The sequence below is a fragment of the Aedes aegypti genome, chromosome 3 (genome assembly GCF_002204515.2).
Source record: "Aedes aegypti strain LVP_AGWG chromosome 3, AaegL5.0 Primary Assembly, whole genome shotgun sequence".
NCBI classification, from domain to species: Eukaryota; Metazoa; Arthropoda; class Insecta; order Diptera; family Culicidae; genus Aedes; species Aedes aegypti.
Window position 1 is genome coordinate 347,103,627 of NC_035109.1, and position 27,243 is coordinate 347,130,869.

Below are 27,243 nucleotides of genomic sequence, written 5' to 3' on the forward strand. Positions count from 1 at the left end.
TAATATGTCTATTTGCAAATGCATTTCTATTACACCTATAAATAGGATCGATATCGTTAAGCTACGTATTTCTTCGCACTTTCTATTGACTATATTTCACTTTGATTCAAAAGTTGTACTTTTTACAATGGTGTGTACACTCCTATTTCACAATAAATATTTCTTCAAGTATTATAACAAATATTAGTTACTTCTGTTGAGATAAAATCTTGAAATCATACAACATCTAACGACTAAACTCTTAATCTATATTAAAAAAAAACTGTACAACTGTTAATTCATAGCACGGTCACATCTAGACGTCCTAATTCTATTAAATACAATATTCACCGTGAAATCAATTCGATAACAGCTCCCCCTCTCCTCGCCACGAGCCAGTATTTGGGCTCAAATCGTTTGGTCGTCATAGCCGTAGATAAGGCTGATGTTGTCCGGCAGCGGATCCATTAGTTCAACTATCGGATCCGCTGGCTTTTGTCAATCGAGCACATCCTTCAGCTTCACGTACAAACAGCAGGACAGTATCATGCCGAACACCTGGATAACGCAAATCCCCAGTCCTATCGCTCCCAGCAGGATGAGATGGTGCTTCAGGTCGTCGGCCATCTTGTAGATGCATCCCTGCAGAACAAAATCAGTATTACGTTCCTCGCCTCGACATGCCATATAGATTCAGTTAGGAAGATTTTTTGCCAAATTGACTGATTTGGAAAATTTGAGTGCCGATCCGAAAGGTATATACGTACCGTGTAGGGAATGTTGCTCGGACCGTCGCTTAGACCGCACTTTGGTGTCATGCTGATGCAGCAAGAGTCCGGCACCCGGCGGCCTTCGGTCGGTCGAATCAGATCCTTCCGACGAGACCGCAGCCACACGCTGTAGCGCCAGTCCTCGAATCGTACCGCGCCACAGCAGCCAAACTGTTTTTCGCAAGAAAAGAGGAAAAACGACCAGCTTAATGTGATGGATGTTTCTCCCGGTGTATAGTGCACAGGGGGAAAACATGGTAGCAAACCGATGAAGAATCCTGTACTTTGGGGCTGTTGATTAATTTCGTAAGATAATATTGGCGGTTTTTGGACCTCCACTCCATAGTAAGGTTTTTTTGTATAAAAATTATAAAGCACCCTCCCCCTCTCAACCCTTGCGCAATTAATGGGCGATCCCTTTTTGAGTAAATATATGAATCTTATGTAACTTTATCAAATTCCATTGTTGAAGCAAGAAGCATTGCAATACCAAAATGTGAATTAAAATTTATCATAAACTGTTTCCTGCATGTAACATGAGAAATCCTATCAGAAACCTAACTAAAAGATGGGATTTTTGATAAAAAGGAAACAATCCGTGCAGCGATCTGGACAACTTTCATTCCAGTCCTTAGACAATTTAACATAAGGTTCAGTTAATTTTCCAAGGTTGACGCGTTGCATGTACAAGGTATACAGAATTCTTTGTCGGTTTGCTACCTTTTGTTCCCACTGTGCACTGGCATGCAAGCCCTGCTTACCTCTTGCTGCATTCGATCGATGGCTTCGGTTTGCCGCTCGCTAACGCCGTACTGCTCCATGAAGGTGCTGTTGAGGCTGTGCTGCAGCTCCAGTTCGATCTGCGTTTCGTAGAGGTAAGCCAGCCCTCCGACGATGGCCTCCAGCAGGAACACGAACAGCAGTATGAAGGTGTACTAGAATGAAGGCACAAAGAAAATGGATTGCAATTAAAAGGGGATAGTGTTCGTGATTGTGATGCGCCTAAATTTATGCTAGGCTATGGGCACGCCGTTGAAACGTTTCAATTTTTCATTCGCGTGCATTTGATTCGTTCAACTATAGTTCAATTCATAACTATAGTTATTATTGATATATCATTGACCTAGCAAACAGGGGATTTACACAAATTGACAAATATTCGGTAGACATTCGGAGAAACTGGAGAAATGTTGCCCAATACCACGAAGATGGAGATCTGCAATACGCCCGGCAATGGTATAAGATAGGCACAAGGAGGACATTCCGACAACGTTACCCCTCTGATCAATAATTCCACGTCTTACAGTTAGTAATTTTGAAATGTTCAATTGTCACTATGGTTTCAACAGCATAAGTAGGGGAAATCAGGGTAAAACCGGCACTGTGGGTAAGCTCGAAACCCTTTGATTTTTCATGTTTTGAGCAGATTTTCACCATGCTCTATCTTAACTTGTGAAATGTTGTGTTTCGAATGACATTACAACTGACGCTACCAATAAACTGCCAAAATAAACAACAAAATCATATTGGATAACATAGAAGCAACAGCAGTTGCAATATTTCGTTGTTATTCTTTAACTATTTCGCATGTGAAATTTTGAAAATGTCATTCTTTGTTCTGTGTCTACATCATCATTTACTATTATTACGTTGATACAACATGAAAGCGAAATTAATTTTTCGTTTTTCGGCAGCTGAAAACGCTACTGAAAAATAAATGTTCACTCGGGGTAAGATCAACACTTTCATTTGGGGTAAAATCGACACCTTTCTTTGCTTCATAATCGAACTTCAGGGAATCTTTCTAATCGGAAGACTATCTCTGTAGTTTATGTGACTCTTTATTTTCGAATTCCAGTGAAATTCACGGATACCGAACCTGTTAATATGTAAAATATGACAATGTATGACTTGCCACAAGCTATCATTGAGTATTAAAAAAAAAATATTCCTATGTTATCACGTTTCAACTTTTTTGATGAAGCTTGAAGAAATTTTTCTCGTTTAAAATTGCAGAATTAATAGTATTTGAAATATTTTCACATAAATTAATCTTATTGTGTATTTACAAACTATGAGGTTCGAAAGTTTTTATTATCTAAAAATAATTTCACTTTTCTGTTTTGTTAAAATAAAACAGTATTTATTTTCACAAGCAAACATTCGCTAAAACTTCATCTTCGTAAACATTCCATGAACACAAGTTAATAATATCCATGTGTATTAGGGTGCGGCTTATTTTTCAAAAGTTCTCAAAACCAAAAATTCGTGTGCTCTACTGAATTCAAATCACATTAAAAGAGAAACCTCAAAATATGAGCCAAAAATATTAACATTTAGAGGTGGCGCAAGCGTCTTGAAGTTGAATTTTCAGGTTATAAAAAATGACCTTCAGTGAAGTACACATAACTTTGTTATTTTTCAACCGATTTTAAAACTTTTAGCATCAATACCTTCAACATTAAATTTGTGAAAACTTTGTTGAAGACCAAATTTGTCTAAAATCAAAACAAGTTTTAGTTAAAAGTAATTTGTTCCAAATTTTTCTTCATTTTACTAAAAATTTCAACTTTGTTTGACCATAACTTCATGATTACTCAACCGATTCCAAATCTTTTTACATGCTTTTGAAGCTAATTTAATTTTTGTCAAACCTTCCATATATAACATTTCACTAAAAAAATGTCTTGACCAAGTTATTCAGCAAAAACTGCACAAAAACATTATTTTTTAACGAAAAATGCCAGTTTTGTCAAATCTTTGGTAGTTAAATATTGTCTCTTAGGCTGAAACTAATTTTTCTCATTTGTTAAACCTTTGGGAAGGACTTTGCAGCAATTTTTATATAATTTTGAAACAAAATTATGTTTGCATATGTTAAAAAATATATGCACTATTCAACTCGTAATTAAGGCAAGATGCTTTATATATTTAAGTGTTATAGAAAAAAATGCTATTTCCGGCAAAAAAAAAACTTAAATAATCCAAAGAAATTTAATTTTTTCATTGAAAAATCATGTTTTTGGGTAGTTTTTGTTGAATACCTAAGTCAAAACTATTTTTTAGAAAAAAATGTTGTATGTACAGTTTGAAAACAATTAAATTAGCTTGAAAAGCATGTAAAAAGATTTGGAATCGGTTGAGTAATCATGAAGTTATGGTCAAACAAAGTTGAAATTTTTAGTAAAATGAGGAAAAATTTGGAATAAATTACTTTTAACTAAAACTTGTTTTGATTTTAGACAAATTTGGTCTTCAACAAAGTTTTCACAAATTTAATGTTGAAGATATTGATGCTAAAAGTTTTGAAATCGGTTGAAAAATAACAATGTTATGTGTACTTCACTGAAGGTCATTTTTTATAACCTGAAAATTCAACTTTAAGACGCTTGCGCCACCTCTAAATGTTAATATTTTTGGCTCATATTTTGAGGTTTCTCTTTTAATGTGATTTGAATTCAGTAGAGCACACGAATTCTTGGTTTTGAGAACTTTTGAAAAATAAGCCGCACCCTAATGTGTATTCACCCCAACTTTATAATCTTAGCATGGGACATTTGAAATTTTCACATATATTTAGTGGATATTTGGCTTCTCCTCAATAATTTACGTAATATGTGAATAATCCATTGGAGGAAGGGGTCATACATGTCGAAAGTCATATTTGAAGCATTCTTTTTAACATGCAATGTGATGGTGATGTTCACAACGTTTAAATTCTACTCAAAGTGGATGTGTCGGTTTTACCCGCACTCTTAATTGTCTTACCCAGGGTTGCCAGTAGATTTTGGAAAATGTCTGGTGAATTCGAAATAAAAAATCTTGTAAAATCTGGCAGACACCATTGTGTAGGTCCAAATTTCGACAGTAACAAAAAAAGCAACATAGAAAAAAATATCTACATTTACTTCAGCACTAAGACTTGAGCTTGGTCTTTTTTGAATGTATATGTCTGTATTGAAAAACATTCTAGTATTTCAGCTGTGGTATTTATCATATAAGTCTGAATCTGGAACTAAAATCCTTATGATTGTTAAAAATTAAAGCCAAAACCATGAATCCGTGAGAATGTTGCACCATGCCATACGTTTGTGCTCAAAAATTTATATCAATTTTATAAATGAGAACTGCGCTTTAGTAGAGATGATCTGGACACAGATTGAATTACTACCTACCGTCAATTTGTCAATGAACGGGGGTGTTTAGAAAAAATCAGATTTAAATCCTAAAACACTATCGCATAGCAATCAAAGTCCCTAGGATATCCCCTCTACTGGTGAGCACAGTTCCCTCTACTGGTGAGCAACATTTACAGAACAGTGTTTTGATCGCGTTTTCTTTTTTGTTATTCGATAGCTATGTACTATTTTTTCCATCAATTCTTAAAAAACTCTTCTATTTTTGGAGTCTGTGTCGATTTTGATCATTGGTTACTTGGTTCCAAAAATATTCCTAAATTCCTAACGAAACCAACATCTCTCATATAAAACTCTTTTTGCTGTCATTTCGTTTTTACTCAATTCATAAAAAAAATATGGACTAAGCGATGTCAGATTTTGAGGAGTTTCTGTTGAGTTATCTTCAAGAAAACTGAAAATTACAGTCAACTCTCCATAACTAGATATTGAAAGAATCATTGAGTTAGTGAGGTATCTAGTTACAAAACAAAAAAGCAGTGCAACTGCGATCCAATGGACCATCGAGTTAGCCATGAAAACCAACTTTTATTATGATTCTATAACTCGATATCAAGATATGGAATATCGAGTAAGGGAGTATTAAGTAAGTAAGGGAACCAAAAACAGTGGAGATTCGATCGTTCGGCCTCCGCTACATGGAATGACACGATGGTTAAGCGATCTCTGGTTGGAAAAAATCCAACTTAGAATCACTTCAATGTCAAAAGTGGAGGTGAAATTATCTGAGGGCCGTCGCATTGTACTCTCCATTTATAGAAAAAAATGTGTTTCGAAACTATTTGCATTCCATATACGTCAGTCTGGAGCATTTTCATCTCCTGTTAGTCGTTCCAACTAACGGGTAGGATTTGCTAGTTAAAAGTGGGAAGACAGTAGTGGTCGCACCAGCGAAACCCCGCTGGACATAAAAACTCGTTACTCAAAAATGGTTGCATCAATTTGCTTCATTTCACGCGTCGTTCTGTAAAGTCTGGCTGAATTTGAAAATGTCTTGCGAAATGAGTAGTTTGTCTTTTTGTCTTTTCCTCGATAAAAAGTCTTGCAGTGCCAGATTAATCTGGCATAATGGCAACCCTGGTCTTACCTAAAAATGATGAAATATCAATTCAATTTAAATCAATATATAACCTTAATATATCATCCAGCGATCGCAAGGATTGATAGATTTATAACCAATATGTGGTTCTACAATAATTTTAGGTTCGTTTAACAAGCGAAAGTACACAAATTTATCAATAAGCTTAGGGTGTCGGTTTTACCCCGATTTCCCCTACTCTGAATCTGCCTTCAGCGATGTCAGATCTTTTATCAGCTGGAGTTCAACAACGCTACATTCCAGAATTTCCATAAAGGTCTAGGGTGTAGAGTAGGATCTGTACGGCAAAATGTTCTAGTTTTTTTATTCAGACGTTCAAGCCTTCCTCCTAAATATTGTACACTATGTACCACATAGTAGGAAATAACACCTAAATCTTGTGGGCAAATTTGGGCTTTACGACAATTTCTTCTCAGTAATTCCCGACACTTACGTCGACCCGCAGTGAACATTAACGCATATGCTTTGATATCAGTCCATCACTCATTCGCGCGTTGAGTATAGGTGGGTCATGTTATTAACCATGATTTATGTCATCTAATAATGCTCATGTTTTGCTCACACCTTTCAGCCATGACTCGTCGCTTGCGCTTGCTGACAGATATACCGAGCCTGACTGCAATGGAACCCATCGCGGTGGAACAATATTGTGGCGGCTTAGAGTATGACGATGAAGCGGCATTTCCGACCCTGCGGCATGACGTGCGAAAATGCCTTCAACCTACAGTCCCGTGCAAAAGTTTTGGGGTCATCTTCTAGGCTCATTATTTTGGGTTTTGTGCAACGTAAGAACTATATCACAATCACACGACGCGACGCGAGACAGGACACAACACTTATGGTTCTTACAAACGTTACAAACGTGTGTTAATAAGTGTTGTGTCCTGTCTCGCGTCGCGTCGTGTGATTGTCATCTTCTAGGAATATAGCAAAACCACTTAACAGCTTATAAAACTGTGTTCTGTCCATATATCTGTTATCACACGATTTATGGCGGCTCTTATAGACAATGAGGCAATTCTTACTTCGTTAAGTCTTTTGACCATTTTTTTTTAATTAGTTTCACTAAGTTTTTACTCCAAGATTTGCAGACTTTTCCGCCAAAATTTTGCAAGTATTCTTCAAAAAATGTAAGATTATGATTTTAATGCAACATTGATTTTAAACTTTGATCGGCTCAATGGTTCCAAAATTAGTCATGTTTTTTCAGTGTACTTTAGAAAAAAAAATTGTCACGACACCTACGAAGTAAAACCAACTTTCCCTTTCGAATGCGCCATAGAGAATCTCAGTTAGTCGTGCAATCAAAGAGATATGAACAAAACACCTCTGTATGATTTTATGGAGGTGACCCCAAACTTTTTCACGGGTGTGTACAAAGGGACGTGTGTGGGTCACCGGCATTCTATGGGTATAATTTCTCATTATCGCTCGGAAGAGGAAGGTAACCAGCTGGATAAGTACCCTCGAGCGGCGTTTGCCCCCTTTTGAACCACGGCCGAGACATAGGTCCAAATTAAATTATTCCAAAATGACCACATCATCAACTGCTGCTCGGCAACAATGAACTGGGATAGGTAGCATCATCCCGTGGGATCCTGGGAGAAGTAATTTCACGTGCCTTCGTCTTGCACCTCGTTCAAGGGATTCACTACAGTCTTCATTTACCGGAGGCAGGACAGCGCACTCGACAAAGGCACCATCAAAGGATAGGTTATTATCGCAATCAGCCCCGGTCTGGCATAAGACCCGCACGTCCGTCCGTTTCTCTGTGTAAGTGCTGCGGAGTATCCCGAAAATTCCAAAGACAAGTTACTCGGTGTGACATGCGAACGGTGGAATTTGGCGCACAGCTTTGTCCCGGATATTTCGATCGGATCAATCGTTTTGTTTTTAGTTTGTAAGATTATGTTTTTTTATTGTAATTATTTACATGCCTCTGCGAAATGTAATATTTAAATTATATTGCATGCCATAAAAACACCCCTACACCTAACACAAAAGTTATGTGCGGTATACTATAATAATATTAGCTATAAATAAATGTAGAGCCAGTGATGTAGCTAGAGTTTTGGAGGCCCGGTGCGGAGGTAGATTTCGGGGCCCTTCAAATAGAGGTTTGAAAAATATGCCTCTTATAATCGTACTCAATGTACCTTTGACATTTTTTCGAAAACGTTTAGCATTTGGCAGTAAATTTTGAGATTTAAGGTCAATCAATATGATACTCATATGAGGATATAACAAGGATTCTCAGTAGTTTTTGACGCTTCGTCTCGAGGAATCAAAAAATTGCAATTGCTCCAGAGGTTTCTATATGTTTCTGTTTGAAAGGAATGTTTGAAAAAAAAACTATAAAAAATCCGAAGCTTTCCCCAGGAATTTATCCAGGGATGGAACCAAAAATTTCCTCCAGGAAGAATACCTGCGGGAATGACTAAAAGAGTTCCATGGTGTAATCTGGTAATCTCTAGTTGGTTAGATATCTGGAAGAATTCGAGGTGGAACCCTTTGAGGCAATGCGGAGATTGCCTAGGGGTCACTCAAAAAATTTATCAGAAAATTTTCCAGAAAATCTCCCAGAGATTACTCCAGGAATTCTGCATGTGATTCCTTCAAGAATTTCACCAAGAATCGCTTCAGCAACTTCATTAAACATGCATTCAGGAATATCACTAGTTGCTTCTCCAAGGGTTCCACCAGTATTTTCTTCAGAGGTTCCACCACGAACTTTTGTAGACATTCCACATGGAATTCCTCCAGGGATTCTAGCGGAGGGATTTCTTCAGGAATTTCAACCAGCAATTCTTTCAGAGATTGCATCAAGAATTATTTCAGGGATTTCACCAGTTTTTCCTAATTTGATTATATCAGTACTAACGATTCCACCAAAATATCCTTGAATAATTCTTCTTGAGGGTACTGTTGAAATTCTGGTGGAAACCCTGGAGAAAAAATCATGGTGGAATCGCTGGAGGACATTCTCAATCCCTGATAAAATTCCTGATGGGATTCCTGGTGGAGTTTAAAAACAATTCTTGATGGAATTCCTGAAAAAAAAAAATATACTGGCATGGGGGGATTTGTGGTGGAATCCCTAAAAAGTTCCCGGTGGAATCGTTGAAGAATTTCCAGATGAAATAACTTGGACAATAAATTGGTTGAAATTTTCGTGGTGTAACGTGGTGTAAACTTTAATTTTTTTTCGAACTTCCTAGCTGAAATTATTGGTGGAATTCCAGGTTGTTTCCCTGGAAGATTCCAGGTCGAATCCTTGATAGAATCCTAAATCCTAAGTTTATGGTGGAATTCCTGGAAGAATTATTGGTGCATTTTATAGAAAAAAAATCTTGTCGAATTCTTGTTGGAATTCCTAGTGGTATTTTCTAGAGAAATTGTTGGTCGAATCCTTTGAAGATCTCGTAAATTTCTTGAAGGATTCCCTGGAAGATTTTTTACAGGAATCTATGGAGAATTCCTGGTAGAATCCGAAGAGAAATACTGATTTAATCCCTGGATAACTTACTTGTGGAAATTCCGGTGGAATCGGAGTTTGAACGGATGGCATTATGTACCCCACACAAGTGCAGACTGTTTGACCAAAATTGACTACGCCCCCAACTTAGCCAAACCGGAAGAAATCCAGATTGATAAAAAATAACAGTTATAATTCGCTCGAAGTATTCAGATGAAAACTCTCTGTTTTCTATTTCTCTCAGGAATTATTCTGAACAGGAAATTTCTTCAATATTTATTCTAAGAATTTCGCCATGGTTTCGTCTAGTTAGCCTACTCTGGACTTTTTATGGAAATCCCTGTAATATTTTTTTATATTTTTTTTCAGACCCTGTTAGGAATTTATTAATGGATTATACCAAGGATTTCACAAAAGATTCCATCAGAAAATTGTTCACAGATTCTTCCGGGAATTCTTTCAAATAATTACACCAAAAGTTCCTCCAGGGATTCTTTCAGGAATTTATCCAGGCATTCTTCCAGATTTTTTTCCAGGAATTATGGCAGACATTCCTCCAATGGTTCCTATAGAAATTTGGATTTCTTACGCTTATTCATCCAGAAATCTATCCAAAAATCAAAGAAAAATCCTCATTAAATTTCTTCAGAAACCTTTTAAGGGCTTCCTTCAAGGTAATATTTATGAATTTATACATCTATTCATACAAGAACTTATTGAGTTCTGTTTGATCTTTCGACATTGTTGCTTGCTTCTGCGGGGGATCAAGGGCACGATCAAACGTGTCGCGCGTCGGTCGAGTAGTGAAATGAAAACGCGCCGCGGATCGTTAGTAGTGTTTGATCTATTGATCGCGTCACTTGCTCTTGCGTGGGCGAGTGATGAACACTTGTTCGGCGTATAACACGATTATCGAATTATATCGTGAAATTCTATTTGGCGTGATTATATCATGGATCGCATCACCAACCACTGGTGAATCCCAGATCTTTACCTTATCCCACTAACTCAATATCTTTTCCATGACAACTGTGGAGATGCAGAGGTGATTTCGGTCTCTAGTAACAACGGTTGTCGAACTAACATTTCTTCTCTTCCCCGATAATCGTAAGGACGTGGCCGGCACCGTTAATGACTTTTAAAATTTGAGCTCTCTATTTGTGCACATTGAAAATGGTGAGCTAATCCCAAGCCCTATTAATTAAATCTCTGTGCAACTTCGATTGTTCTGGTCAATCACGGTGTAGCAACTACGAATTGTACGGTCATCTATGCTCATGCTCAAGCTCATATATTTATACAAGAATTTATTCCGGGATTCAGTCAGCCATTCTTCAAGGGAGTCCTTCAGGAAAACCTCTGGGATTTAATTTCCCAGGAATCTACTAAGAATTTCTGGAACTACACCAGGAATTCCTCTAGAAGCTTTGTCAGGCTTTATACCAGATTTCTCCAGGAATTCCACAGGAATTCGGCCAGGACTTACTTCAACAATTTTTTAGGTGTTCCATCAGAAATTTCCCCAGGAATTCCTCTTGGTATGCTCTAGATATTCGATCAAAAATTGCTCCAAGAATTCGTCCAGTGGTTAATACATAAATTCCTTTAGAGATACTTTCAGGAATTCCTCCAGGCCTCAGAGATCTCTTCAGGAACTCTGTTAGATGTCCTTCAAAAATTCCTCTATAAATATTACAGGATTTTCTTCACTGATTTTTGCAAGGATTCCTTAAGAAATCCTTCCAAAGAATAACCCGAAAAATTTCCTAAGAAATTTCTTCAGGGACTGTTCCAGAGTTCTAGAAGCTTTGTCAGGCTTTATACCAGATTTCTCCAGGAATTTCACAGGAATTCGGCCAGGACTTACTTCAAGAATTTTTCAGGTGTTCCATCAGAAATTTCACCAGGAATTCCTCTTGGTTCGCTCTAGATATTCGATCAAAAATTGCTCCAAGAATTCGTCCAGTAATTAATACATAAACTCCTTTAGGGATACTTTCAGGAATTCCTCCAGGCCTCAGAGATCTCTTCAGGAACTCTGTTAGATGTCCTTCAAAAATTCCTCTATAAATATTACAGGATTTTCTTCACTGATTTTTGCAAGGATTCCTTAAGAAATCCTTCCAAAGAATAACCCGAAAAATTTCCTAAGAAATTTCTTCAGGGACTGTTCCAGAATTTCCTCCACGAATTCCTCCAGAGATTGCTACGAATATTCCTTCAGTATTTTTCCAAAGTTTTCACCAAGAATTCCTCCAAAAGCTTCTCCAGGTATTTCTCAAAAAATGGTTCAGAGATTCCTTCTAGTAATATCCTTACTGATTTTTCGAGGGATCAACTTAAGAATTGGTTCAGGTTCCAAAACTTTCTTTAGAGATTCATTCAGATCTTTCTTTAGAAATTTTCCCAGTGATCATTCTAGGAATACTTTTGCAAATTCCTCCATAAATTTCTTTGGGGATTAATCAAACATTTTTTCAAGGGACTTCTTTGAAAAATCTTGTAATTTTCCCTTCAAGAATTCCACCAAGAAAACCTACAGGAATCATTTAATGGATTCTATAAAAAGAACTGATGATTCCTCTAGTTATTCCTTCAAAAATATCCACAGCAATTCCTTTGTGCAGTCAGTGATTAGTACAATAATTATTTCAAAAATTACTTCAAGAATTTCTCCACGTATACCTCTAGGAATTCCTGCAGGGATTTCAACAACAACTCCTGCAAATATACCTTCAAAAAATCCACAAATTCTTACAGGGATTCTACTCAGAATTTCTCCAGAGATTTCACCAAGAGTTCCTCCAGAGATTCCACCGAGAATACCTCTACAGACTTTACCAGGAATTCCTCTAGGGTTTCTTTCAGGGATTATACAAGGAATTCTTCAAGAATCCACCGGAATTTTTCCCCAGGAATACACCAGGAGTTTTTTGACAGATTTTTCTAGCAATTTCTTGAAGGGTACCTTTAGAGATTCCTCCAGGAATTCATAATAGAATTTTTCCAGGTAATCTACTACCCCAGAGATCCCAGAAATTTCTCCAAATATTGCTACAAGGACACAATCAGAAAATAGTGGACGGGCCTTATGTAGTGGTTAGAAAAGAATCCTCTCACGCCGAGGACCTGGGATTCAGAAGGAATTCCTGCAGGAATCTTGGAGGAATTTTTTGAGGAATCCCAGAAAAGTTCCTGGAGGAATCCCAGATGAATTTTGAAAGAATTCCTGTAGGAATCCTTGAGGAAACTCTGAAGGAATCCCGGATATATTACTGGAAGAATCCAGGAGCAAATGCTGGAAGAATCTCGGTGGGATTCCTGGAGGAATCCCGTGAGAATTTCTGGATTAGTCTCGGAGGAATTCCTGATGGAACTTTTGGAGGAATACCGGATGAATTCCTGAAGGAATCGTGGATAAATTCATGGAGGAATCCCAGAAGAATTCCTGGAATAATCCCGGGGGAATCCCTCGGAGGAATTCCTTGAGAATTCCTGTAGCAATCCCAGATAAATTTCTAGAGGAATCCCAGAGAAATTCCTCGAGGAATCTCAGGGCAATTTCTGTAAGAATCACGAACAAAATTTCTGGAGAAATCCCGGAGTCCCAGACAAAATTTTCCGAAGAATCCCGGATGAATTCTTGGAAGGATCCCGGAGGAACTCCTGGAAAAATCCTGGGGAAAATCCGGAGTAGTTTCTGGAGGAATCCCGGAGGGATTCGTGGAGGAATTCTAACAAATTTGTTGGTGGTACATCTCTAGACCACTATACGATGGTTGTATGCTTCCTTTCCATTACCATAGACAGAGGTTTGGGACAAGTCTCTACTTCTCAGACGATATCGAATCATCCTATAACAGCCGAAACTTGTCATGGGCATGTCCTTGCGAGTGCTTAGGAAAAGAAAGGATAATTGATTGAACATGTACTAACACCTCATCTCATCTGATCATTACGTAAAATTTGCCTTCTTGAGCCTTCCTCATAAATAGCGTTTCAGAAAATGTCAAAATCCCGATATGTAGACCTGAGGATGTATTTTGCAGAATACTCTTGGGTGACTCAGAACACTTATTACCCTGCAACTTAAAATGCAGTATTCCAGCAAATTCTGCAGCAACGCACTTTTTGGGATGTTACTGTACATACTCTTGGGACGCATCCGTTCGACCTTGCTCACTCTGCTTGTTGGGGACAAGGGTGACCTGGCCATCCGTACCGGTGAAACTGAGCGCTTTCGCTGTGGTTTCGAAAGGTGAACAGTTCTGTGAGTGTCTGCACTGGCTGTGACACGAAGGCGATTAAGTTGTCACACCACAACCGTCACCACCAGGCAACGCTAACCAAAGTGGGTCCATCAAGAGCAGTTCCGTTCGTTCCCCCTGCTAAACTGGCCCTTGGCAGGTTGATTAAGTGGGAAGGGACTCCGGCAGCGGTATTGGCGTGATTAAGTAATTACGGGTAATTTTAATGAAATTTGGGGGCGAATTAGGTTGCTCCATTGAAGACGTGAATTCACAGCATCTTAAGGGACTTGCTTTTGGATAGCAGTGCATCGAGTCAGTTTGGATCGCAACAAGTCATCGAGCTTGTTTGACGTGTTGAGCAGCGGTGTAGTCTCGTTTATTTAATTAAGTGCCTTGAAAAGATGAATGATCCTTACGGGAGGTGGCGACTCCGGTAGATGGCGCCAATTTTTCTTCCAGACTCCGACTCGATTTAATGAGTGTTGGGCCTAGATTGCCAATAGAATTGTGAATGAACGATGTTCTGTCACGAAACACGGAGTGGCGTCACTCCCGAAGGCAAACCGCTGTTGCTCTGTAGACTTCAACACCGTCATCGAATGTTGGAATCTGAGCAAACACGTTGTATGCTGTACCGTGTAATTAATCATTTTGATAAACGCTCTATTAAGCGTCTCGGCGACAAGTTTATAATCGATTAATTACTGCTGTAGCGTTTGATCCAACCAGCATCTGGGCGTGTACGGCTTCTTTCTTCGCTTGTCCGGATGATGATGACAGAGCATGATCTAAGCGTTCCGGTAGACTTAGCTCTAAGCGTCTTTGGTGCCAGAACAGAAACATGCCTATTACAGGCTGTCGGGTATTTGAAATATGTGATTCAATGGTTATGCAATGAAATATTGGTGTATACTGGAGCAACAGCTTCTTTTTGAAATTCTGTACTCCATTCAAAACCAATGTAATGATTTTCAGGGTGGTTCAAAAGGTATTCAATTAAAACCCTTAAATCAAAAATTAAAGATTTTTATTTAGATGGCTTTATAACATTTTCCGGATTTCTTATTTCCCGGAAAGATTTTCAATAATAAATAAAATATTCAATATCTATAATATTTTTTATGCAAATGATACATCGTTCGAAAAAATTATTTATGTTGAAATAAAAAAAAAAACAATGTATCAAAAAATCAAAGCTGGCAGCGTGATTTTAAATTACAGTATGGCCCATAAAAAATGCGAAAATTGCATGAACGTGAATATAGCATCCACAGGCGTTATTTTCATTGTTTCTGGTAGTGAATATAATTTCTGATTATTGTAGTATACTCTGACACAACTTCGCTATCCAAAATGTACAAAATATGACAATTTTTATCATATTTTTCTTACTGTCCTAAGTAATGTAATAAAGCTCATAAGTTCAAAGGGTTTTTCCGCCCAAAGCTAGAAACAGCGTCTGATTGTCGTATACTCTGGTGATAAACTTTCCATCTTCAAAAATCACACTTCATTGTTGAAAATTTTAGTTTGTTTGGTATTAAAGGATGGAGGAGTTTTAGAGAACGTGTTCTTCATGATCACAATGAAATATTTTGCCAGGGTCATAGTTTTGAGGGCATTTGCGCCTTGTAGGTTTGGTATGCCTTTATTTTTTGTTAAAGTTGAATAAAAAATAAATACGGAGGCCTATAACAGATTTTTGAGGATAAAATTTGTTCCTTCGGTTAGAGACAGCTTATATCAATAGCTCATAGGTTTTGAGCAAAACGGAGCCGCTTATCACACTTATATGGTTCAATCAAAGCTCTCCAAAATGCGCCGTTTTTTTCGAAAATATATTTAAGTCTCCAATTACCCAGGTATGAATCGATTCTATCATTTGATATGGGCGTTTGCTGGAGACAAGGCCTGTGAAGAATCTTACGCCATCGTTGATGTTTTAGAAGCTTTCATCACACAGATATTGAACTCGACGTCCGCATGATAAAATTTGAAGGTATGCTTCGAATTCCTCTCTGGTAAGGTGAAAGTAACAGATAAAAACCATGTCCAAAGCGAAAAACTAAGTCTTAATAGATTAATGAATAATATTTGTGTTTCATTTACATTTTCTATGTAAAAACTACCATAAAACATGATATGACGATTTTCGCATTTTATATGGGCCATACTGTATGTCCCTATATTTGATATTCTACTTTTGAAAGTAGTTTTGACGACTAATTTGGCAGCACATTAATATAACTTATGTCCGTGTATCCCCTGAAAAATTATTCACAGTCGTGATGTTTGTATCCAATATTGTGAGTACGGCTAAGGGTTAGGTTAGATTTTTTACCTGATCGAGATTAAAAAAAAAAAAATTGATTGCAAGTTTAGTTAATTCTGTTAATATATTATGTAGAAAAAATTTCTAGATCTCAGATCACTTCGAAGATTTTCAACAATAGACTAACTTGGAGACTTAATTATCTTGTCAAGACATTTCATGCCGCTGTACCATATTTGTACATTTTGTGGGGAATTTCAAGGTCGGTCCATTTTCGTGCTGTTTTGGTGGAGTAATTTTTGTCTAGACTGTTTATATTTTTATTGTGTAATTGCTCTTCTTTCATACATAGGCTGTTATTTCGAGCCTTACCATTCAAACAAATAATAATGTTCAAACCCATAAACAAAACCATCAATATGAATCCTAACTATAGCTGCTCCCATTTTTATAGAGAATCACCTTCCTATGGAACATTTGCCATTCTTCCGAATTACACACACAAAAAAATAGCCGGAACGCTTCGAATGTTAATAATCAGAAATATTCACTTCTTTCAAACAAATCTTATTCTGTTAAATCATGGAATTGTATACACATTATGTCACGCAAAATTTTGATATATGAGACTGCCTCACCCAGGTCAATTTCGTTCGGTTTGTGACGCTTCATTGTAATGATACATAATTAGCATGAACTTTATGATATAATAGTGTTTTAAATGGTATCTTCTTCTTTCTGACATGACGTACCAACTGAGAGAAAGCCTGCTTCTCGGCTCAATGTTCATATGAGCACTTCAACAGTTAATTTTTTAGGAGCATTCTATTCCAAAAACACCCTCGACTGGTGGGATTAGAAACCGGGACTCTAAGCTGTGATCTTGCTGAATAGTTTTACGTTAATTGCTACGAATATTAGGGAACTTTCTTTTTTTTGCTTTTCCTTTTTTTAAAGACACCGACACGTTAATGCTTCCAGTGGACGATTTGTCTTTTGAAGGAAGCACCACACTAGACAATGGACTAGCATGCAACGTCCAGTGGCACAGTCGAAAGGATTCTATGACACTACCCCGAACGCCACTACCCCGAATGCCACTACCCCGAACGCCATTACCCCGAATGGGTCATTACCCCGAACGCCATTACCCCGAATGGATAACATTTTGAGACATATTCTACTTAGAGAGTGGGGAGATAATTGTACGATTCCTTTTGAGTATTTCACGAGTTTGGGTCAAAAATGTATTTTTCAAATATTAGAAGATAAAAAAGCAGCTAGTTGTTCAGCAAATAATTTTTACACACTAAGTTTTGTCCTCTAATTTTGGGAAGATTCACACAGCCACATTGCAATGCTCTGAAGAACAGCCTATTTAAAAAAGAAGGGTGAATTTATTATGAGAAGGATAGCTATAATATGCACAAAATTAGGATGTAGTAAAGTCTCTTATTGGACGTCGGTAGCCACATCCTTTACTCATTTTTATAGGTGTCGAGCATTAAGATTAAAATCTCCTTAAAGATTTTGTTTCGTGAACAATGGTAATGGAAGTTCACCCTGAGATAGTCGTTGCAAGTGTTGTTCTATGGAACCCGCCTAAAAACCAACCTAATAGACGACCGTTCCGCTATCGCACTTGTACACTTGTACATGTTAGAAATATCGTCGGCCTCTGATTGACGCTACAGTAAGAACTTTTGTTGATTTGTGGGATCATTGATTTGAATTTCTGTGAGATAACCAGAAAAAAAAATATTTTTTTTATTCAAGATAATGAAGAAATGATGATGGCAGAAAAGTGGTGAAAAAATCTATAAGAGACATGTCTGTTTTAATACAAGAAGATAAAAGAAAGGGAAAATTTCCGATTAGAATTATAGCAGGAATCACTTTAGTGAATGCCTTCAAGATATATTCGTTTATAAAAAGCTGTTCTAGGGTAGAAGTACCAATTATGGCAATAGTGGGAACAAAAAGAGATTTTTCTTATTGTTTCACTAGACTATAATGGCTTGTATTCACAGGAATGATTAAACTATTTGTTTTTGATGGTAACTAAACCTTGAAAAAAAAAAACATTCGTGCAATAAGCTTCGAAAAATGAACATTTGAAAATTTTGCCTCACATATATGTCACCTTCTTAGCAGTTGGCTAAGGGACCTCCGTTAAGAAATATATGTTTTCATCCGGATAAACTGTTTCAACCGATGAATGTATGTTACCTAGTGAGAACAAATGAATAAATTTAGCTGGTATGCAATCAAATCTACTGTTTTAAGTTGGAAATCGTGTTATTTCCACTATGTCTATAACTGGCACAAAGAGTGTATGAGAGCCCAATTATGGCAATACTCTGGAGGCGGTTTGTTTACATTTTTTGATCAGTAAAATAAAATAAGTAAAGCTATTTTACGGGTGACTTCCACGACGGGACGGTTCGGTATGGCATTATCTTCATATTTTGTACTCAATTACTAAGATTTTTCAATCACACGTTCGAAAACGTTCGCGAGCGGAAGATGCTAATTTCATGATAGAGAGGGGTTTTCAGCGACACTCGATTTTGGAATTTTCCCTCTTTGTTCGTTAAAAATTGGGACTGGAAAGGGAATGTGAGATCATTAATGCTGTTTTGTATCATAATTTGCATTTACACTACATTTTGACTTATTTTTCGAAAATTAATTTTCTCCCATGAACCCATTGCAAAAAATTGATTTAACATCTATTTAACCCAAAATTTTTGGAAAATTTTATGAGCGATATCTTCATTGCATATTAGCGTTGCATTACCATTCGCTCTTCATGGCGTTTGAGTTCATTTCGTGCAAATATTCGATAGTCCATAATTGGTACACTTTTATGTCGAATGCTAGGAACGCTATTGCCATAATTGGTACAAAGACAACGCTTTTTAAAATCCATTTTTAGAAGCTTAAAGTCAATTTAGTACTAAAACTGTTTTAATCAACAGATTCGCAAGGCTTTAAACTAGTAATTGACACCAACAAGTCATGCTTGCGTTTTAGAAACGCGATTACAACTTGATTTTTATTACTACTGTTGACATATTGCATCCATAATTGGTACACCTACCCTATATGGAAATATTAGTGACTAGCTTATCCAACAAAATCGTGAAAAAACAGCCTATTTAAAAATGAAGGGCAAATTTCTGGTGAAATGTTTGCAGCTATTACGTGTATAATCACTGTAACAACGTGATGCTCTGACACAACCTATATTCATAAGAAAGAAAAATATTTGATTAAAAACAAAAATGAAATATGAACACCACCAACAAGTCCAAATACCGGTGATTACGCATCTGTCAAGCAACACCATATTGAGGGTTATGGATTCGAATTCCTTTCAGTCAATAAAAGGCTTATTTTATGAAAGCCCATTCACAAATTTCGTAACGCTGAAGGGAGCAAAAAAGTTTGTGAGTGGTTGTCCTCAAAATGTTACAGCCCATTCACAATATGTAGAATTTCCATACAAAAAAAAAGTACGAGGGGGTGGGTAGGTGTTAAAAATGGCAATTTTTGGCGAAATGAAATTTGTGAATGAACCCTTGAATTGCGAAGGTACCCACTGAGCTGATAAACATGCACTGTCTCAGAAAGAATGAGAAGAATATAGTTGCCATCAAGATATTTCGAAAGAATAGCTGGCATATAAAAGAAGGGAAAATATATGATGAACATTTTACCGACGAATTTTATGTGCCATTAATTACCAGCCTTCATTAGAGACGCATATTTGCACGCAAAACAAGATACTGTACTGTATCTCATACTATTCGGGGTAATGGCGCATTCGGGGTAGTGGCGTTCGGGGTAATGACCCATTCGGGATAATGGCTTTCGGGGTAGTGACCCATTCGGGGTAGTGGCGTTCGGGGTAATGGCGTTCGGGGTAATGGGATGGAGCCGTCGAAAGACATTCCTTACGAAAAGTTTTCCGGCCTGCAGCGGGAATCGAACCCACACTCCTTAACACGATGCGACTAAATGCCTGGTGTCACTAATCGCACGGCTACGAAGCCCACTTGTTATCAAATGTAAGCTCTGGTTACGAAAAAACATAATCCGCAAATAATTATTTTTGCTGCGTTCTGGGAAATGGGTTATTCCGGGAAATGTCATAGAATCCATGCAGCAACATTAAAACACAGTGCAACACCCAAAATGTAAACATAATATTGACTGGAGTTCTTGAAAGTACACACCATACTATTAATTCAAAACTCTTTTGAGGTTTCGCAAAATTTGTTCGATATTTGAGATGTGCCTATTTCAATTGTTCCGTTTGATTTTACCCTAGTACGTCTATATCTCATAAACCATTGGGAACTCTTCAATGTAGCCTTCGGACGAAATGTTCTTCTCACCAAAAGGTATACATTTTGAAAACAACGAAGCAGTTCCACATGTTTTGGTCATTATTTACAGTGTCAGCACGGTGCTTGATGGTCGCGCGACCAGTGTTGTAAGCAATCACGGTAGTCGACACGTTTTTGCTGATTATCGCCAGCGCCTCCCCTAAACGTTCACATCACGAGCGATCAAACGAATGTCTTAAAGAATAATGTCAATTGAAAGTCTCTGACCACGACAGCTTCGCTAGGAAACGTTACGGTTTTGTTTGTTACTGTCAGTTTTCGTGATAGGCGATACTTTCTCTGTATGTGTGTCACATTCAACGTAAAATTGAAGATCAAACACTATTCATGTTGCTTATGACAATGTCAGTTGCTTGTGATTCTCGATGTTCATTCTACCGCTCGTGCGAGAGGTGACGGTAGCGGATGACTGCAGAAAAATAAATTGACTGCTGACCATGACAACGAAACGAACGTCGCGCAAAGTGTCGAATGTTTACAGCAATGCGCGACAGAATGAGGATTAACGTGCTTTGTATCCAATTTATGTATTTCAAAACATTCAAAATTTCAACATTCGAAACATCATTCCAGCTTTTTGATGAATTAGTAACGTCCATTTACTACGTAACGATAAATTTGACAATTTCATCAATGTTCCTTTCTCTTTTTAAAGGCACGATGCAGGAGGATTATCCTTAATTTGAGCTAAAGTCTTCAATTATCCATTTTATTCTCGACTTCAAATTGAAATACAGTTAACTCTCCCTTACTCGATATTCAGTATCTCGATATCGAGTTAGAGAACCAAATTGGTTTTCATGGCTAACTCGATGGTCCCTTGGAACGCAGTTGCACTGCTTTTGTGTTCTGTAACTCGATACCTCCCTAACTCGATGGTCCCTTCAATATCGAGTAAGGGAGAGTTGACTGTATAAAAATGTAACTAATTAATCTTCGAGCTGTTTATTAGAATACCTATTAGTAGATGAAAAAAACGAATTTAGTACTATGCCATTCAATTCCACTAGAGTTTGTATCCTTTGACAGATACGCGTATTTCGACCTCAACTGTAAGGCCGTCCAGTGTGTTTCAATAATAATCAATACACAATCACCTCACATCGGCTAAGGAACCTGAGTGTTGCCTCCACGAAACAATCTGTTAGAGGCTGTGCTCCTGCAAACTTTCAATTTTACGGTATGAGTCAAGTTCAGCGCGGTACGTAATCCGCATTGAAAAGCGTATTCCCAGACCGAAAAGATGGTAGTTCAATACATATTGATCAGATCTTCCGGAGGGCTTCCCTACCATTTCTAATTAGCTACTCCCAGGTACGTTTGGAGTTCAGCAAATGTGTTGTCAGTAGATTAAATTCACTAAGTTTTTTTTGGAAAATAGTTCTACCTTCAACAGTTACCTATAGTTGGATAATTTTGTAGGGAAAAACTGTGGTATAGCACAACAAACATCTGATTTTTTTCCTATCATCGAGAACTTTGCAATTTCAATATACTGCCAATCACATATTTCCCCAGTCTGATTAAAATCCCGTTTCGATAATCAAAAACTCACATCAAGCCGTTTCACTTCACTGTTGTTCTGATTTGATCAACAACGGACAGCCATCAACCAAACAGCGAAACGATAAACAGAACGTGATGTAATGCCAATTTCTGGAATGGGTCCTAGAATTGTTGAAACGTTCTGGCTGACCATTCATCGTTCCTGTGTTTCTATATGTAGTGTGGTGATCGACATGAACAGAATATGCGTAACGGCGACAGGCTGAGGCAGCGTGTTCCCTGAAACGAGTGCTTTAGGGTGTAGTCAAACCAGAGCAACATGCGTCGTAGAGCGATTTTCCAGGGGTTGAAGAATGCAGAATCTGATTGGATTTTTTTTCTAGTATATTACGTCTTTGCTTCTGCCAAACGTCTTTATGCGAAATTGGTCACATTGGGATTTCCACAGCCAACTGACGTATCATTAAAGTGATGACGCTTCATATCGCATCGCCTATACACATTTTCCACTCTGTCAAGCGCCTAATGCTCATTGATATGCCCGGACGGCACTGAATTTTATTTTCCTTAATTACTAGCTCTCCATGACGATGGATGATGATGATGATGATGGAATGGCGACGACAATGGCAGGGAGCGGAATGTTGGCCGATAGCCTAGCCATGTCAATCTGTTGGTGCAGAATGGCAATAAAAAATCAAAACATGCCCAAATAATGACGATGGCCATGATGATGATGGTGAGGAAGTGGGGCGAACCAAATATTTAAAATTCCAATTGGCGATTCCTGATGAGTTTTCGAGCTGCAGTCGTTTGTTTTTTTGGCGTGGTTCAACGACTGCACGAGTGACTTAATTTGCTTTTTAAATAAATGAAGCGCAATTATGGGACCGTTCTACAAAAAACAATGATTCTTTGTTTTGTACGGTTAATCAGGATGAAGTTGATCATTTTAGAATGATTCTTTTCAATAACACCGTGTGTTAACGTTCTTCTTCCTTTATTTTCTTTAATTTCTTTATTAGTATTATTCCAAACATTACATTCATTTCTTATATCTAGGTGTTCTGTGTTATTAGACAACACATCCTAGTAGGGTAAAACAAATTTAAGATTTTATTAACATTTTGTTAACAACATATTTCATTTCATTTGTCGTAACAGTTCAGCTTTTTTTCAGGTGAGTTGATTTCACCTGCTTATAAGAGAAAAGAACGCTTTCAATTTACTTAATCTAACGTCGCAATAGAAGATTGTAACGATTTTTGCCTGAAATAATTAATTATTTTATTTGAAATTTGTTCCAATGTTTCAACATTGGATATTCTATGTAACTCATTGGTACAATACCAGAGAGGAAGCTTTAGAATAATTTTCAAAATTTTATTTTGAATTCTCTGCAGAGCTTTCTTCCTGGTATTACAACAGCTTATCCATATTGGTACAGCGTACAACATGGCTGGTCTGAAAATTTGTTTGAATATCAAAAACTTGTTCTTAAGACAAAGTTTTAATTAGGGGATAGAAACATTTTACATATTTATTACATTTGGCTTGAATGCCTTCAATGTGATTTTTGAAAGTTATCTAGCATGAGCCCTGCACGGGTAAAAATGTGTTCCTGAAACCACGAAAATTATTCATGAAATCATGAATACCCATATTCATGGCACTTTTTGCCATGCAAAATCTGACCATCAAAATGGTTATTCATGATTTATTCATGATTCCAGGAATAGATTTTTTCCGTGTGGATACTTAACTTCATCTGACCAATTTATTGGACTCTCATCGTGATAACATGTCTACTTGAAGGTTTCAAATAAAGAGCTTTTGGTTTATGTGGGAATATTATTAGTTGAGTTTTGGAAGCTTTAGGAGAGATCTTCCATTTTTGCAAGTATGAAGAAAAAACATCCAAACTTGACACGCAGGCTTCGTCCTTTGGTAGAGAGGCCTGTGTCATCCGCAAACAAAGATTTTTGACATCCCTGAGGTAACTCAGGTTAGCCAGATGTGAAAATTTTGTATAACATTGGTCCCAAAATCGTCCCCTTGATGCTACAACTAGATAACTCGAAATTTGAAATTTTTGACTTCAATATGTCAAAACATTTTTAGATCCGCAAAATATCCACAGGTCTTAAGCGTGTGATTCAAAATACACAAGTTAAAGATTATTTTTAAATCATAATCACTGCGATTAACCATCACCTTGTTAAACGGTCATACTTTCAAAGTTGCACATCTCAAAATTTTGATTTTCGAGTTATCTAGTTGTAGCATTAAGGGGACGAAATGCTGCCTTGAGGAACACCAGCTCTTACAGGAAGTCTTTCAGACCTGTAGTTCTGATTATTAACCTGAAGTTTACGATTTGACAGATAACTTTGAATTATTCTAACAATGTATGTTGGAATTTTTTTTTTTAATTCAAGATTTACGAATTTACCTTCATGCCAGACACTGTCGAATGCTTTTTCTATATCGAGAAGAGCAAGACCAGCAAAAAAGCCTTCAGATTTGTTGGAACCAATCAAATTTGTTACACGTAAAAGTTGATGAGAAGTCAAATGTCCATGGCGGAACCCGAACTGTTCATTGGCCAAAATTGAATTTTCGTTTATGTGGACCATCATTCTGTTCAAAATTACCTTTTCAAAAAGTTTACTGATGGAGGAAAGTAAACTTATTGGACTATATCTAGAAGCTTTTGTATGATTTTTGTCTGGTTTTAAAATTGGTACAACGTTAGCATTTTTCCATTTGTCCGGAAAATATGCCAATTGAAAACTTTTGTTAAATATATCAACTAAGAATGATAAGCTACTTTCGGGAAGTTTATTGTTGAGGATGTAAAAAATGCCATCAACGCCAGGAGCTTTCATATTTTTGATTTTATTAATAGTAGTTCTCACTTCTTCCAAAATCAGTCTCTCAGGAATTTTCGAAAACGTTCTCTTGATTGAGAATATTTTCGAAGTCCTGAGTAACTTGATTTTCAATTGAACTAGAAAGTCCTAAATTAAAATTGTGCGCGCTTTCAAACTGCAAAAAACAAATTGAGCTTTTTCGCAATTTGTTACTAATGGTTTGTTTTTGAGTTGTGTTTGATCCTTTGACCTTGACGCTTGCTCCTGCGGGGGACGGCGATGAGGGCAGGATCAAACGCGTCGGTCGAGTGAAAGTGAAAAAGCGCTTGCTCCTGGGCAGTGCGTCAAGAAAGCCCGAGCAGTCGTCAGTTGTTTTCCCTCTCGGGTCGCGCGCCTATTTTCTCTGAGTGCTTTTAAATAGCCAAGCAAACGAGTGGAACTGAAAGTGGATAGTTGCTGTTCAAGGATGACGGATCAATTGGTGAGCTCGTTTCATGCTACTATTTCTAATCTATAAAATATGTATGACTTCACCTTTAATCGTTACAACGGTGAGACGTAAATATGATTTTTCAACAAACTATTAAAGGTTCGTCACCTCAAATGTCGGCATAATTTTTCTCTACATAGATATTGTTCATATCAAATGAAAATATTATATTTACATATAAGCATGTTTATATCTCACAAATAATTATTTATCATGGTCCAATCGCTTATCAAAGTGAATCCTGTGACGCAACGATCATCCCCATTAACAAACATCCCTCCCAGTAACCTTTGTGGAGATGCAGAGGCAAACACGGTCTCCAAATAGCAAAGGTTAAACCAGTGGTCACCAAACTGCGGCCCGCGGGCCGCATGCGGCCCTCAGGAAGCTTTTGTGCGGCCCGCGGCGTGATTTTGAATATTGGAGTTGTGCGGACCGCATCTTGTGATTTCAGAAGTTATCTTAGATAACTAGATATCTTCTGCAATATCTGGCAAAGTAAGCCATTCGATAATTTTCCAGATTTTCTCATCCTAATGGAATGGTTATCAAACCCAAAGTTTCTTCAAGTCTGATATCATCGTTTATTTAAAACACCAATGTTTTCAACGTTCTAGTAGCGCAGTTTTCAAAAGTTCAAGTAAGAAAGCGATTTTTCCAAGTATTTTTTATTTTAATTCTAAAATAACGCTAAAGTCATAGTTTTTATTCGGCTAAGGTTTTTTTTTCTTCTATGGAGGTTAATTGTTGTCATTATTCTAATGTTACAATTATTGTATTAAAATGTATATACTATTGAAGATTTATCAAATCCATCCTCATCTTAAAAGAAATAATACACTCGCCTTATCTCTCATTTTCGGAAATCCTATAATTTTTTACATTTATCTTTGCACGAAGGATGAACTCTTGAGAATCCAGGGACATCAGTGTTATTTGGAAAGATGATTGAAATCGCTAGTAACTGCCAGACATAATAAGCACGCAAATTCCAGAAATCACCTGCCGACTCCTAAAACAAGATGTGACACCTGGCTTCTTATTAGTTCTCTTCTTCTCTTGTATGATCCTTGTGTTGCCAGAAAACTGATACAATTCATTGAAAATTGAAAAGGAGAGAAAAAAGCTGAACACAGAAGGTGCTGAAGCTATCGTACAATAATCATTGATGGTAACGCTGTCTGCCGGACCAATCAGAGGCTGGTTCATTTTGGCACGAAATTTAAGTAAGTGTTGTCGTGTCTCGTTTCAAATCGACCCCAATCGTTCAAGTTAAGTAACAAATGTCGAAAAACTTGTTTGAATGAGTCGTGCCAATCGAATTTTTTTGGTCGAAGGTAATTCTAATCGAGTCGTTTGGGTCGAACTTATACCGAACGAACGAACGAACGAACCGCGACGTGTTTTAAGAGCAAAAGGGTGGCCCGCACAACCAGTTAGGTTGAGGACCACTGGGTTAAACAATAACTTTCCTTCCCCCGATCCCACCTGACTGCAAGGACGTGGCCGGCGCCGTTATTGAGCATGTATAAATAGAGGCACTGAATTATGCACACTGAAGAAGATTATGGCCAATCCCAGCCGAACTTCTAGTTGATTCTTTGTGCATTTTCACTGACATCGGTCAATTTCGGAATAGCAACCATTGCACATTGGACCGAATCGACAATTTAGCCGGAAAAAAGTGTTATCTCTGTTCTCGTCGATTTTAGACGTTCGATGTCTTCAGAGAAGTTATTGGTAATTGAGTTTTGCATCTTTTAAGGAAAAAGTTAAATAGGGTAGCCCATATTTAAGCTAAAATTTTGACTCAAATTTTTTTGTTTGATTAAATTTGTGGCTGAGCTCTTCTGCAAACTTTTAGAAAATGTTGTTTTGAACAACTTTGTCGAAGACACTTTTGATCTAACTCTTCATT

At 37.4% G+C, this 27,243-nt stretch overlaps 1 protein-coding gene across 13 annotated transcripts in view; it reads right to left on the reverse strand.

Moving 5' to 3' along the window:
• The window catches only part of LOC5566052 (CD151 antigen), a 280,588-nt gene continuing 253,345 nt past the window's right edge, over window positions 1–27,243 (reverse strand). For all 13 annotated transcript variants that reach the window (XM_021852736.1, XM_021852742.1, XM_021852737.1 and 10 more), the window contains 3 exons: window positions 1,511–1,684; window positions 747–920; window positions 1–621 (listed from right to left, as the gene is read on the reverse strand). In XM_021852736.1, coding sequence (XP_021708428.1) covers window positions 478–621; window positions 747–920; window positions 1,511–1,684 — 492 coding nt within the window. In that variant the 3' untranslated portion in view covers window positions 1–477. The remainder of the gene's footprint in view (window positions 622–746; window positions 921–1,510; window positions 1,685–27,243) is intronic.